The sequence below is a fragment of the Rhinolophus hipposideros genome (assembly GCF_964194185.1).
Source record: "Rhinolophus hipposideros genome assembly, chromosome: 3".
Taxonomy (NCBI): domain Eukaryota; kingdom Metazoa; phylum Chordata; class Mammalia; order Chiroptera; family Rhinolophidae; genus Rhinolophus; species Rhinolophus hipposideros.
In genome coordinates, this window is record NC_138049.1 from 94,899,074 (window position 1) to 94,914,321 (window position 15,248).

The window sequence follows — 15,248 nt, forward strand, 5'->3', positions numbered from 1 at the left end:
TACTGCATACCTGCAGCTTTCTTTACTGAATAGTGTCAATTAATTTCTTCCAGCCACTTTACTTAGGGGAAATCAGTTCGCCTACCAGTACACGGGCCACTTCTCATCACTCCCTCCTCACTTGTGTGTGCCCGTCAAGAAGTCCCTAAGTAGCTGTGACTGCTGCACCTCGTGGGTTGCCCTGCCATTTTCCATAGGTTTGACTGTGAAGAAACAATGAGTCCAAATGGGTTTGGGTAGTTTATCTCTTATACAGCAGCATGAGCAAGATTGGCACGGTACCAACTTTCCATCTTCCTATCCCCACAGGAAGATACCAAATCGTAGGGGCCAAATGACAGAAGATGTGAGTGGTGGGTCACTGTGTCATGTAAGGCTCCAACTCCAGACTCCAGCCAAGCAGCTTTTCAGTTTGCATCCATCCCCAGGAGATAGAGGTGGGCGGTCCCAGGCCACAGTAAAACCAGAGAGACGAGAGAAACTACCTTGGAAACTCATCCCAGGACTGGCTGTCTCTACTTCCCTGGGGTGATTGCCGACGGTGGTGGAACCTTGCCTATGTGGTCTATTGGAGATATGCAAAGCCACCAGGGTTCCTGTCCCCTATAATACGTAGTGTCATGTGTTCTGTTAACAGCATGAAAAATTAGTCTGCCCCTTCTTTCCTAGGTTTTCATGGCGGCCTCTTCCCTAACTCTTTCCTATAAACCGTCCTGCCGGCCTCAGTGCATAGTACCTTCTGCTTCCTCTGAACTTTTTATGTCTCTATCTTTCCCATTTAGTGTCCTAATCTTCTCTCCATGTGCCTTGCAGCCTTCACTAAATTAAGAATTTCTTGAGGGCAAATCTTGAATGTATACATCTTTGTAATCACCATATGCACATAGTAGGTGTTCAATAAACATTTGTTAGTTGGTTGATAGAAAAAAATACTCATTTCAACAGAAGCACAGAATCCTGTTTGTCGTTAAATCTCTGTTTCTCTCTTACTGATGCTTGTTTTGCTTTGGCTGCAAATCTGCCGAATTTCCGATAATCACGGCCTTTTTCTTAAAGACAAATAGAGTCTCAGGGACCAGGTTTCTTGTGGCCTTTATGAGTTGGTCGTTGTGACTTCAGTCTTGTTTGCAGGGTCAGTGTGACAGACTTTAGTCTTGTTACCTCAAAAAGAGAGGTAACCTCTGTGTCATTTGTACTGCTAAAGACCTCTGTGTCCCACCTGAATCTTGACAAACTTGAAAAAAGAATTATAGACTCACTCACTATTTTTGTATATAGTACCATCTTTGAAAACCTACTAGTTCTCCCACTAGTTTACTGGAAAGACAATGAGCCATTTCAGGGTGAAATTTCCTTAAAGGTAATGGAAATAACATGTCCCCTGAACTTAAAGCAAATATGATCATCTATTTACACTGAAAATAATGAGATTTTGTGACCTAGAAGCAACAGTTTGTCACCCAATGGTAGCTTGCAATGAAAATGTCTATCTCTACTCCTTCATTCATTCATTTAAAAAAAAACAAAACATTTTTTTGTTTTTTTAGCACTTATGAAAGCTAAGCAATCAATGTGGAGTCTATAGTTCCCAAACTGTGAGTCAGGGACCTGTGGGAAACTGGAATTCTTGAAAGGGGCTCATGAGGCCACTTACATTATCTGTAGATGAAATAAACATGTTTTGCCTATACAGGTGCCACTGTTTTAAATACATATATAAATGTGAATATATATATATATATATATATATATATATATATATATACATATATATGCCATTGTGATTGATATAATATAAATTCATTAATTTTTTGACATTATATTTTTTTCATTCAAAAAGGTAGTAAAAGTACAAATTATGGAATGCATGATCAGTGAATATGTTTGTTAAAAAGCGATTCTCAAGCTGAAAAAAGGTACCTATACCTTTCTGTGCTTTACGGTAACTTGTCTCAGTTCTTCACTGGTGAGTAGATTGTTCCTTCCAACGTTTTGGGGCTGTTCTAACTTAGTTTTAAGGGTATTTTTTTTCCTTCGACCTAACATATCACCTGAACTTTTTTCATACATCTTATTTGGGGGGAAATTTATGATCTTTTTAACATTAGGAAGTTTTGCTTTTCCTGACGTTTTATTGCTTTGCATATTTGAAACATTTCAATCCCAGACAATAAATATTATGTGATTATTGTTTTCATATGGATAGGCTATTTCCTCCTTCTTTTTCTAAACTCCTTTCCCAACTAATAATACTCAAAAATTTATTAATATGAAACTGCCATTCAGCTTTTCCAGAATCGTGTATAATGAAAATTGAAAGAGAGGCAGGTTAGAGAGAAAAGGAAGGTTAGTAGTAGTTAAAAATAAATTGAGGTGTGTGGTTTTCTTTCAGTTGGATTTCAAATGTTTCTGGTTCAGTTGAAATGAAGATTATATTTATTCTGTAAATCATTTTTATAAGCTGTCATAACCAGTTATCACATTAAATAATATCTTTTTATATTATTATTATGGAAGCTAAATGGGTCTCACCAAAGTAGATGGTGTTAGTTGAGTACACACCATGACGACTGTTTAAAAGCACCCACCTTTAAATAGCTATTCCCATGGCTTCCTCACCTTCTTCATGTCCTTCCTCAAATATCACTTTCTCAATAAGGGCTTCTCTAACCACCCTTTTAAATATTGAAAGCCCGACCTCTGCCCTAGCACACAATATTCCCCTTCCCTGCTGTTTTTTTTTTTTTTTTTGGTCCCCAAAAATAAGACCTAGACAGACCATCAGCTCTAATGCATCTTTTGGAGCAAAAAAACTTAATATAAGACCGGGTATAGTTGAGAAACAGGTATAAAATAAGACTTATATTAAAATAAGACCGGGTATAATATAATATAATTAATATAATATAATAATATAATACCAGGTCTTATATTAATTTTTGCTCCAAAAGATGCATTAGAGCTGATGGTCCAGTTAGGTCTTATTTTCAGGGAAACATGGTAGTACATATTCAGTCACTAGTTTAATAAATGAATGACTGATTGATGAATGACAAATTTTTGCAACACTTTAGCCATGTTACTGTACTCCCTGGTTCTTCTCCAGCCTTTAACTGTTTCTTCTTACTTCTCTTCTGGCTTATTGTTTTACTCCGTTCCTCAACTATAAGTTTCCTCTTACCTTCCAAATTCCTCTAAATGTCAACTGTGTTCAACGTAACTCTTTGTTTAAACATTTTTACATTTTAGTACTTCCTAAATCACAATGCATCTTCAACAGAATCAGAAATTTGGCCACCACAAGCGTTAGTTATGGTTTAGTGAGGCTTTCATTAATAATATGTGAAATATTTTGATATATCTATTTCACTACTTACTCATATTTTTACCACAACTCCAGGTTCCTATTTTTAGTGCATTTATTTACAACTTAGTGTATTGCAGTAGTGTTTTTTACATAGGGCACATAGTATATATTTCTTTTTCTTAGAAATCAGTTTAATACAGTATAGTTTATATACAATAATAACCCCCTTTTAGATATACAGTACAATTCAATGATTTTTTTCACAAATAAACACTTGTGCAACCACCACAATTAAAATACATGAACACCAAAAAGTTCTCTCATGTTCCTTTGTCATTGATTTCCCCCTGCCCCCGTAATGGCATCACTAACTCCAGGCAAACACTGATCTGATTCTGTTTCCATACCTTGTCCAGAATAGCATAAAATGGAATCATTCTATATGAATTTGGATTTCAAGTTTGGATGGGTTTTTTTGTCTGACCTCTTTCACTTAGCATAATGCTTTTGAAATGCGTCCATGTTATTGTAGGTATCAGTAGTTCCCCTTTATTGCTGGGTTGTATGGATGTACCACAATTTGTTTATCCATTCACTATTGAATGGACTCTTTGATTGTTTCTAATTTCTGGATATTAAGCATAAAACTGCTGTCAACATGGATGGACAGAGCTTTGTGTGAATGTATGTGTTCATTAGTATTGGGTAAATACCTAAGGGTGGGATTATTGGGCCATAGGGTAAATGAATATTTAATTTCATTAGAAACGGCCATGAGAGCCAAGATGGCAGCGTAGATAAATCCAGTGCTTGTCTCATCCCACGAACACATTAAAATTACAACTAAATTATAGAACAGTCAACCTGGAGAACCATCTGAAGTTAGGTGGACAGAAGTTTTATAACTAAGAACATAAAAAAGAAGCCACGTCAAGGTTCATAGGAGGAGTGGAGATGCAGAACGGGCCGGCTCCACACCAGCATGTGGCAGTTGAGAATCGGAAGGGATAACTCAGCTGCAAAGGCTCCCCCCGGAGGAGCGAGGGACCCTGGCCCCACACCAGGCTCCTCAGCCCAGAGTACCAGTGCCATGAGGAGGAGCCCCCACATCTAGCTGTGAAAAATAGTGGGGATTCCGACCATCCGGATGGGACAGAAGGCTGTGGGAAATCCAGATGTCCTGTTAAAGGGCCCTCACATAGATTCACTTGCTCACAGGCACTCACCCTGGGCTCCAGCAGAGGGAAAAAGCATCAGAAACATATGGGGAGAGACTGAGTTGTGTGGCTTCAGGGCAAGGATTGGAGGAATAGTTGACATTTTTCCTGTGTGGGGTCCTCGTTCTGTGCAGCCAGCAGGCAGGCCCCATCTTTCCTGTGATCCCTCCCCCCATTCCCATGGCCAGAGCTGAATCTGAATTGCTCTGGTGAGCTGTGCTCATTTCATCTTAGTGACTTCCTGGGACCCCACCCCATCCAACTCAGCCAACCCGGAGACAATTTCTAGCTAGTAGCTAGGCCCACCTACATTGCACTCTTTTTTGGACAACTCTCAGGAGTCTGCAGGCTTCAGGCAGGCAGCCACTGGCCTTGGTGTACTCTGAGATATTTGCTGAGTGGTTACTGGCACCAAATCAGAATCTACATTAGCCTGATGGTGAACACAACTCTTCCCACCCTGGTGACTCCCTGAGACCCCCTGTCTCCCAACTCATGTACCTCACGAGGCTTTATCGGTGTCTGAGCCTTACAAGAGCCAGCAGGTAGCAGCAGGCCTCCGGGAGTTCTAGCTCTTTGCAGAGCTACCCCAGGCCCAGTACGGGTAGCAGCTGTCCTTGGTTTGCAGCGTGGCCTTTCATGTGCCACCAGGCAGCACAGGCAGCAACCAACCGTGGATCGCTTTGTAGGTCCTACCAAGTAGTCCTCAGCCAGTCACAGGCAGTGGCTGACCTGGACCTGCACCAGAGCCCCTCCCAAGAGGCCCCAGAACCAACATACTTGGAGGTTAGCTTCAGATCACAGCAGAGCAACTACCCAATTAGCCCCACAAACAGCACAAAGAGCATTCTCAACAAGCACCAGATCCCACTGGGGCAAATCCTACTCAGTGGGGTAAGCCTCCTGCACAGCAGCCCATAAGCTGTGGATGTGACCAAACCCCACAGCCAGTCAACCTGAGGGTCAATCCCACCCACTGACATGCCAGTAACAATCAAGGCTCAACTATAACTGGAGGACACACACAACCCACACAAGGGACACTCCTGGAGCACCTAGTGTAGGCGACCAGGAAGACTGTGCCACTGGGCTCCACAGGGTACCTACTACATTAGGCCACCAGGCCAAGACTGGGAGATATAGTAGATCTATTCAATACATAGAAACAAACACAGAGAGGAAGCCAAAGTGAGGAAACAAAGAAATACGTCCCAAATGAAAGAACAGAAGAGAACTCCAGGGAAAAAAAACTAAACAAAATGGAGGCAAGCAACCTACCAGATACAGAGTTCAAAACAATGGTTATAAGGATGCTCCAGGAATTAAGAACTTCCACAAAGAGATCACAGGCATAAAAGTGGACATAGAAACCATAAAAAAGAATCTGCCAGAAGTGAAGAATACAATAACTGAAATGAAGAATGCACTGGAAGGACTCACCAGCAGGCTAGATGAAGCAGAGGATCCAATCAACAGTTTGGAAGACAGGGTGACAAAACACACCCAGTCACAACAGCAGAAAGAAAACAGAATTGTTTAAAATGAGGATAGTTGAAGAGATCTCTGGGGTAAGAACATTCACATCATAGGGTGACCAGAAGGAGAAGAGAGAAAACAAGGAATTTAGAACCTGTTTGAAGAAATAATGACTGAAAACTTTCCTAACCTGGCAAAGGAAATAGACATACTACAAGCCCAGGAAGCGCAGAGACTCCCAAATAAGATGAACCCAAACAGGTCCACACCTAGACACATTATAATTAAAATGGCCAAGGTTATAGACAGAGAGAATTCTAAAAACAGCAAGAGAAAGGGAACTAGTTACTTACAAGGCAGCTCCCATGAGATTGTCAGCTGATTTGTCAACAGAATCTTTGCAGGCCAGGAGGGATTGGCACAAAATATTTTAAGTGATGAAAACCAAGGACCTACAACCAAGGGTACTCTACCTGGCAAGACTGTCACTTAAAATCAAAGGACAGATAAAGAGCTTCCCAGACAAAAAAAAAAGCTAAAGAAGTTCATCACCACCATAGCAGTATTACAAGGAATATTACAGGGACTTCTTTAAAGGGGGTGGAGGGATTCAAAAATGTGAATAATAAAATGGAAATAACTACACATCTATCAACAATAACTTTCAATGTAAATAGATTTAATGTTCCAGTCAAAGGACAAAGGGAGGCTGAATGGATAAGAAAACAAGACCCTTACATATGCTGCCTACAGGAAACTCACTTCAGATTGAAAGACACACACGGACTGAAAGTAAAGGGATGGGAAAAGTTATTTCATGAAAATGGAAATGAAAAAAAATTAAAAAGCAATACTTACACCAGACAAAATAGACTGTAAAACAAAGGCTATATAACCAGCAACAAAGAAGGACCCATTAATCCCACTTCTGGGTATTTATCCAAACAAACCCAAAATGCTACTTCAAGGGGACATGTACATCCATATGTTCATTGCAGCATTGTTTACAAAGGCCAAGATGTGGAGGCAGCCTGGGTGTCTGTCAGTGGATGAATGGATAAAGAGGAGGCAGTACATATATACAATGGAATATTGCTCGGCCAGGGAAGGGAAGGGGTTCTCACCATCTGCAGCACCATGGATGGACCTGGAGGGTACTGTGCTGAGTGGAGTATTAGACAGAGAAAAACAGATGCAGTGTGATTTCACTTATATGTGGAATCTAAAGAACAAAATAAACAAAACTCAAACTCATAGATAGATACAGAGAACATTTTGATGATTGCCAGATGGGAGGGGGTTTCAGGGTGGGTGAAAAGGGGAAGGGATTAAGAAATACGAATTTTGCTATTTGGAGGATTTTTAAATATGGTTTAAAAAGGTATGTATGGGTGCCAAATTGACAAACCGTAGACTGTGGTGGTTGGTACTATGTCAGCTTGGTGAAACTGAAGCTACTTTTCCATAATCCTCTTCCCTGTATGGTTGGGCAAAAGAGAAATGTATGCAAGATTTGGAAGGTGGAAGTGAAGCAGTTATTAATTAATTGTGGCTGGATGGAGTTACAGACAGACACAAAAGTGCTGGCGGTTCTAACCTGTCCTCACTTTCTTCTACTCTACATTCTTCCTGCCAGAAGACCCTGTTTACCATGAGTGGCTCCAAACTCACTACTAGACACTTGCCGGCGTCCCCCAAGCCCCCCGCCCACCGCCCCGACGTAGTAGTTATACCGAAGCATGGCTTCCTACAGACCTTCCTGTGCAGCCACTTTTAGCAGGTGGTGGTGCTTTGCTTCTCAGATTGATGGGTTGGTGACTTTTTCTGATTCTCCAACTTTCTTCCTAGGCTTTCACTTCCCCAGCTCCTTCCATAACTACCGTGTTTCCCCGAAAATAAGACCTAGCTGGACAGTCAGCTCTAATGTGTCTTTTGGAGCAAAAATTAATATAATATAATGTAATATAAGACCGGGTCTTACATTAATTTTTGCTCCATAAGATACATTAGAACTCATTGTCCAACTAGGTCTTATTTCCGGGGAAACAGGGTATGTAAGATCTGATTCCTGTAATAAAATCTTTATCCCACAAAGTACAGTGGATCTGACTCTGTGACTGAACTCTGACTGATACATCAAGTTATGAGAGACTAAGCCTTGACCTGAGAACAGGTCAAAAGCTGGATAAAATACAAAACAATTGTGCAATAGCTTTCTATAGTACCATAACCAATTACCACAAATTTAGGAGTGTAAACAACACAAATGTATTAGCTTACATTTCTGTAGGTCAGAAGTCTGGTATGGGTCTCATGGACTAAAACCAAGGTGTTGGTAGGCTGTGTTCTTTTCTGGAGGTTGTAGGAGAGAACCAGTTTCCTACTCATTCAAATAGTCAGGAATAGTCAGTGCCTTGTCGCTGTAGGACCAAGGTCCCATTTTCTTGCTGGCTATAAACTAAGGGTCATTTCAGAGGCCACCACATTCCTTGGCTAGTGCCCCCCTTACTCCATGTTCATAGCCAGCAATGTCAACTTCTTCTCATGTCACATCTCTCTTACCCATTTCCCTGCCTGTTTTCCAGAGCTCACATGATTAGATTAGGCCCACCTGAATAATCTCGGATAATCTCCCTATTTTAAAGTCAGTTGATTAGCAACCTTACTTCCACCTGCAACTTTAATTCCCTTTTGTTATGTAACACATTCGCAGGTTCTGGGGACTTGGATGTGGACATCTTTTGGCGGGGGGCCTTTATTGGAGGCATCAGAAAAAAAGACAAGGTAGTCAGGATTTGAGAGAAAAAGAAATTGAAGAAAAGGAAAGTTCTTAATCACAATGAGCACACCACATTACATTTATGTCATGTCTCCTTAGGCTCCTGTTGGCTGTGACAGTTTCTCAGACTTCCCTTGTTTTTGGTGACCTGGACAGTTTTGAGGAGTACTGGTCAAGTATCTTGTAGAATGTCCCTCAACTGAGATTTGTTTGATGTTTTTCTTATGATTAGCATGCTGCATGCTAACCCTAGCCTCCAAAAAGTATATAAATACTTTCGTTGTCTTCCTCACAAAAAACCCATCACCTCAGTCTAATCAGTGTGTTTCTGGAACAGAAGGTGGACATTAGGTAAAAACTAAGGAAATTTGATTGAAGGATAGACTTTAGTGAATAATATATCAAAATTGGTTCCTTAATTGTGACAAATGTACCATACTGACACACATTATTAATAATAGGAGAAACGAGGTGTGGGTGTATGAGAACTTCATATTATCTTCACAATTTTTCTATAAATGTAAAACTATTCTAAAATAAAAAGGTATTTTTTAAAAGGGGGGATATAAAGTATGATATTACCCATTTGGGGGTGACGTTTGTTCTTTTCTCTGAGTTATGCTCCCCCTTTGATATCCTGTAACTTAAATACTGAGATATATGGCTAACCACTTTTAATACCTCTGATGTTAGATAATAAGGGAAACAGACTCTACTTCTTGATAAGAAGAGCAGCAAAGAATTTGTACCTATTTGTAATCTGCTAAACCGATTGTGGAAATCTCTGTTTACTTCCTTGAATGTAAATTCCTAGAATTGCAATTGCTGCATCAAAAGTATTCCTCATTTTAAAAACTTGACGCATATCCAAATGGTTCTGTATTCAGGTTTCTCCCCCCCCCCCCCCCAGTTTGCATTCTCATTAGTAATGTTTGAAAATCAGTTTCTCTGTGCCTTCACCAACACTAGATAACATTACCCTTTTCTATTTTTTCCGGTTTAAAGAAAGGAAGTCTGACCATGGCATTTATCTGCATTTTTGGATACCATTGAAGTTGGAACATTTTTCATGTGTTTATTGGCCATGTGTACATGTTCTTTTTTGAATTGCCTAATCTTGTACTTTGCCCATTCTTCTCTTGGGCTATTCCTGGTTTGAGTGTTGATGTTGGTCTGAAATCTGGGTTATTAAAGTTTAATTGACCTCACACAACCCTACGAGGTTTAAATATTATGAATTACTCTTGCCCAAAATAATTTTTCTTCATTTCTATTCATTTATTCTTTATTTCCCTGGATCATATCACCATTTTCAGTCCTTTCTTTACTCAGATTCACAATATTAGAACTGCAATCAACTTATTTTTCAGTTGAGGCAATTGACACCAAAAGAGGAAAGGGTCTTGTCCTTTCTGGGAGAGTCTATTCAGTTTGGACCCATAGCACAAGTCTTTTGGCTTCTGGTCAAAATGACACCAACAGCTCATTTGGCCCCTTTGCTGCAAGGTTTGTGTCCTTAGGTCTGGCGCTAAGAAATTCAGTCTGTCTATAACTTTTGCCTCATGAGTAACTTGGATCATAAATTCTCCCTGCCCCAACAGGCTAGGTGGCATTTGATAAACTGCTTTAACTTTGGGAGCTTGGATTCTACGTCTATTAAGTGGGAGCATTGAACTGCTGCTATATGACTCTAAGGCATACTTTTTCTAATTGAAGTCTCATTTAAGATGGGCATTTTTAGGGTATGGATTAGGGAAACCAGCATGGGTGGAAGTCAGACCTTTAAGAAATTTATTTCAGCCTAGCATGTCTATTTTTGAAGAGAACCTAATCAAAGCTTTTTTTAAAATAGTTTTTAATTATAGGTTTGAAACTTTGTTATTTGTAATACCTTTTTAGAAGCATGAAAATAGCATTTCTCTCTGTACCAACTTTGTGCTTTTCCATTTGGTAAACACTGATTTTATTTCTCTCTCTGCCTGCAGGAGTAAACCAGGCCAACTCAGGACTTCCTGTTTACCTCCTGGTCATACATATTGTAGATGGTGACAGACCTGCTCTCAAAATAAGCTTCTTTGGTTCAATTCTGCATTTTCTGGTTAGGCAACCAGCCTGTCAATACTCGAACAATGAAACCATTTGGCTGTTGAAGCCTTGTTCTGACATTCCCCCTTCAAATTGTCAGTGGAAAAGAAGGTCACTTAATCACTAAATGTAGTACTAGAGATGATATAATAGTAGGTTTATATTTAAGTGAGGCATCACACAGTACCTTTCATTTGAGAATATCAAAGCATTTTCAATGCTTCAAGTTGAAATGTATAACATGGGTGCACACAAAAATAGTAAATAACCTGATTTCCTCTAGAGATTCTCAGTGAACTAAATCCCGATTTTTTAAGGAAGAAAATTGAGTTTTATGTGTATTGAGTGACTAAAGTGTAAGCTTAGAAATATTTTTATGTTTCCATCATAGTTTATTCTGCTTAGCATAAATCATCAGAGCCAACCATAACTTATTATAGCATGTACTAGAGCTTTTTCAGTTGTATTACACTCATGTCAGACACACCTTCGTACAAGTCCCTCCAGGTCAATAGTTTAGAAATTCTGCCTCTTCCATCCCCTTCTCCAGTCAACACTTATGGAAATATATGCTAATTGGAACAGAAGCAGCCTGCCCAACTGACAGGGCTAGACCACTCTTAACACAAGATTAATGAGATAGAAGTTGAGGGAAAAAATAACATTTCTCAAGCAATAAGAGTGCAGATGCCTAGTAAAAGCCAACAATTTTCCTGAGTCAGTCAAATCCCAAGCTTTGCTTTCTCTTGACTTCCCTCAAAGGAGTTAAGGAAAAGAAGAAATCCTGTACATCCCGTCTTGCTCGGGCCACTGTTGCCACCCTCTGGCTCAGTGTGGCCGGTTCTCCCACCTTCCCGGAAGCCTCAGTTGAGCAGTCACCATGGTGCAAAACAAGATCACAGTTTACAGTGAGACTTTGCACGTGGTCGACTAAAGTGGCATGCAAGAAGGAATTACGAGGCACAAACATACCACAGGTGGCCACCTGTATTCGTGCATTTTCAATTCTGCATTTCTGCATTTTGGGCCTTTGTAGGTGTGTGATTTATATCCTTAAAAAGGGCATTCAGAGACCATGGATCTTTATTGGCAAGAATTTAAATTTGTGGACTAGTCTACCTTGTTAATGTGTGATTGAGCCATGGGTTAGCAGACATCAAAAACTATCAGAGGCTCAGAGAACAGTATTTGCTCAGAAGGAGAAAAGCCTAAGGATCATATCAGCTACAGTTGGCATACTGTGTGACATATCTGGATTATTGGGGCTGAGGGGGCTGATTTCCTCTTAAATTTCTACCTCTTTCAGGATCCTTCTCCCCTGCATATGCCCAGCTCTTTATAAGACACCCTAAATTCTTCCAGAACTGACCAATCACATTGGAAATAAATTTTACACATTTGAAAAGTTATGTTCTTTCATACCTAGTACCCATATCATAGTTCCTAAATATTCTCCACTGGTATTTAGGCTCCTTGGAGAAACGGCTGATCCAGGACTGGGGCAGGGAAAGATGCCTGGAAAAATGAGCCTGGAACATCTTAATTCATAACAAAATAAGGAATTGAACAAAGAACCATGAGGACATATCAAAAATGGAAGCTTGAAGAGATTCCCAAGTGGCCAAATCTGGGACAATTTGATCATCCAAATAAATAGTGACAATAAAGGATTATCATCACCCATAGAATAAGATAAATATCCTTGAGTCAATACAATATAAATAAGTAAATAGAAGAGAAAGTGAAAGCTCTTCTTTGCCATGGAATAACAACTAATAAATATAGATGGAATCATAGTATTAAAAGATCATCAACAGGACAGAAAGACTGACAAGGAGTGAACATTTCCATAGTCTCCAATTGTATTCCCCACAAGTCACATCAATTACAAAGGAAAACTAGTAACAGAAAAAAACCTCATATTCTGTCAATTATTCATTGTAGATGTTAAAGCACTTTTTGTCGTTCTGGTTCACAAATGTTTAAGCACTAATTTTGCTTAGAGTTTGTCTTCAGGCCATGACGTGAAATAAGAAACGTGGACAGAAATTCATTTATACCAATTCAAAGACTATCTCCAATGATGACAAAGCCTTTGATAAAAGATGCTTTGGGTAAATGCCTAATCCAGCACTTTTGGTTCCGATTCAACCTGGAAGTGGTTCTCCCCTCCAGAAGCCAGAACCCCCGCGGCACAGCAGAGGCAGGTGGGGGCAAAGCTCCGGGCGCCGTGTGGGCTACGAGGTGGCTGTTGCGGGTTGGCACCTGAACTCCATGTGGCCCCTTCCCCAGTGAGGATCCAGCCTTCTTTATTTTCCCCCTTTGGCTATGTGCAGAAGACCAGAAACACTTGTTTTCAGTGACGGTGATGGTTGTGTGTCCAGAGAGGGCAGATGGGGTAAACAAGATGCCTCCATAATGCTGGCTCAGCTGGGCTCGCGGCCACCTGGTGATGTGAGGCGCTGCACCGCGGTCCTGGGAGACGGCACAGGCACCTCGAAGATTACATTCCGACGTTAAAATACACACCCACAACACAGCCATCCCAGACCTCTAATCTTGCTTTATGACCAAGCTATAATTACATTACAGCAATTACTTGAATATTACATTTTTATTACTGTTATGTCATTTTGTCTACCAGGGAAAAATATGCCCACTTGCACCAATAAAATGCTTAATGACTCATTTAAGCTGTGTCTACATGAAATCCCTGATTTACATTTTGGTCAAAATAATTCTTAGGGCCTGGGGCAAGAAGACGGTTAACGTCCATCTACAGGATTGCCCAAAAGCCAGAAAACTTCCATGTGTAGGTGTACTTCTCGCGATGATGAAACAGTTCCAGCCAAGGCTAATTAGAAAGTCAGGAGGGTTATATTTAACAGCTGTATTTATAAAGCCATCAAGTCTTTATCATCTATCAATCAGTTCCAACTACTAACAACAATCAGAAATATCTATGTCTCCATCCTTCAAATGCCTAGAGGAACATTTTCTATACTTCCAAAATGCCACGGGGGGACCAACTGTGGAAAGATTCTTTACAAGCCACCTAGGCCAGTTTTTTCTGCCCTTTGTCTAGCAGCCAGTGATTTATTTGGAACTCAGTAAGGACACTCCCCAAATAAAGTTACTAATGTGTGGTACTTACGTTTTGTAATCATTATAATTATACTTTACTTCATTACCTCTTTGTAGGTAGCGTCTCATTCTCTGGAGGCCTTATCATACCTTGCTGAAAAATTCCAGGCTATCGGACTCGGTTCATTTTCTCAGTGGGGAGACTTCTGACTCTGACCATTTCCCAGCTTAACCCAGACCGTGTCCTTTTCCCAGCCAGTACAGGCCCAGACAAGCATAGGATGAAACAATGCCATCCTTAGAGCCAGAATTTGGGGAACTTACCATATATGCGGAGTCAAAATATCCAGATTTAACCACTTTTTAACTTTTTTTCACACACTCACCCACCCAAATATTCTATTCATTGAACAAACATTTTCTATCAGAAAATGAAGTGGCTAACAGGTTTTTGCTTCCCCTCAGAAAACCATGCCCAAGGTTTGTGTTTTGCTTCATTTTTTATTTCAAAAAAAAAATCCTTTTTGGCAAATATCTGTCCTCTACATTACTGTGTAAAATTCAGTGCCTAATTCTAAAGTTATGTACATCTGCTGGACATACACACTGTTAAACATTCATGACTGCCTACAAATGTGAAAAGTATTACCAGGTCTATTTTTAACATTGTTTTGGCAAGACCGTTGCTGTGGAAAAAAAATTCCTATAGAATCTTAATGAGAAAACTGAATGATTCTTTGAAATGTGGTTGTGATTCCCTGACTTATTAAGTGGTGATGTCACTGGCGCTGAGAAGCAAGAAACAGTAGAATCACTCATTTGCCAGCACGCTCGAGAGATACACCAGAAGGGAAATGAAACTCATCTTGAATGTGGTTTGTGCTGAACTGCGCCCTCCCCCACAGCGCAGAGGGTCACATATGTCCCTGCACAGGACATGTCTCACACACTTGGTTTGTCATCTCGGTGAGCCTACGTCATGGAAGGGTGCACTGTTTCCATGTGGTTTTTATAGAACCTGATCTGCCCACTGGCCTTCTTTCTGTTCATTACCCCACATTTGTCTTACAGAAAAGAACCACCTTGTTCCAGCTGTTGGAGAAAGACAGGGGTTTCCTCCAGCTCACCTGAGTGTCCCCTCAGTCACTGCATTAGCAAGGGGCAAAAAGTTCAAAGAAGTCTGGCAGGACAGAGAATGGAAGAACTGTCCTCATGTACATACACACACACACACACATACACACACAACTCTCAGACCTCCTTGCCACCCTATTGAATCTGACTTGTCCTGTTCTAAGTG

At 40.4% G+C, this 15,248-nt stretch overlaps 1 protein-coding gene across 4 annotated transcripts in view; it reads left to right on the forward strand.

The window, feature by feature from the left end:
• The window catches only part of SUPT3H (SPT3 homolog, SAGA and STAGA complex component), a 469,983-nt gene extending 456,170 nt beyond the window's left edge, over positions 1 to 13,813 (forward strand). For 2 of the 4 annotated variants that reach the window (XM_081036772.1, XM_081036766.1), the window contains exon 13: positions 10,765 to 13,813. In XM_081036772.1, the coding sequence (XP_080892898.1) occupies positions 10,765 to 10,770 (6 nt within the window). In that variant the 3' untranslated portion in view covers positions 10,771 to 13,813. The remainder of the gene's footprint in view (positions 1 to 10,764) is intronic. The other 2 variants (XM_081036771.1, XM_081036767.1) reach the window with 1 other exon arrangement.
• The last annotated feature ends 1,435 nt before the right edge of the window (positions 13,814 to 15,248 follow it).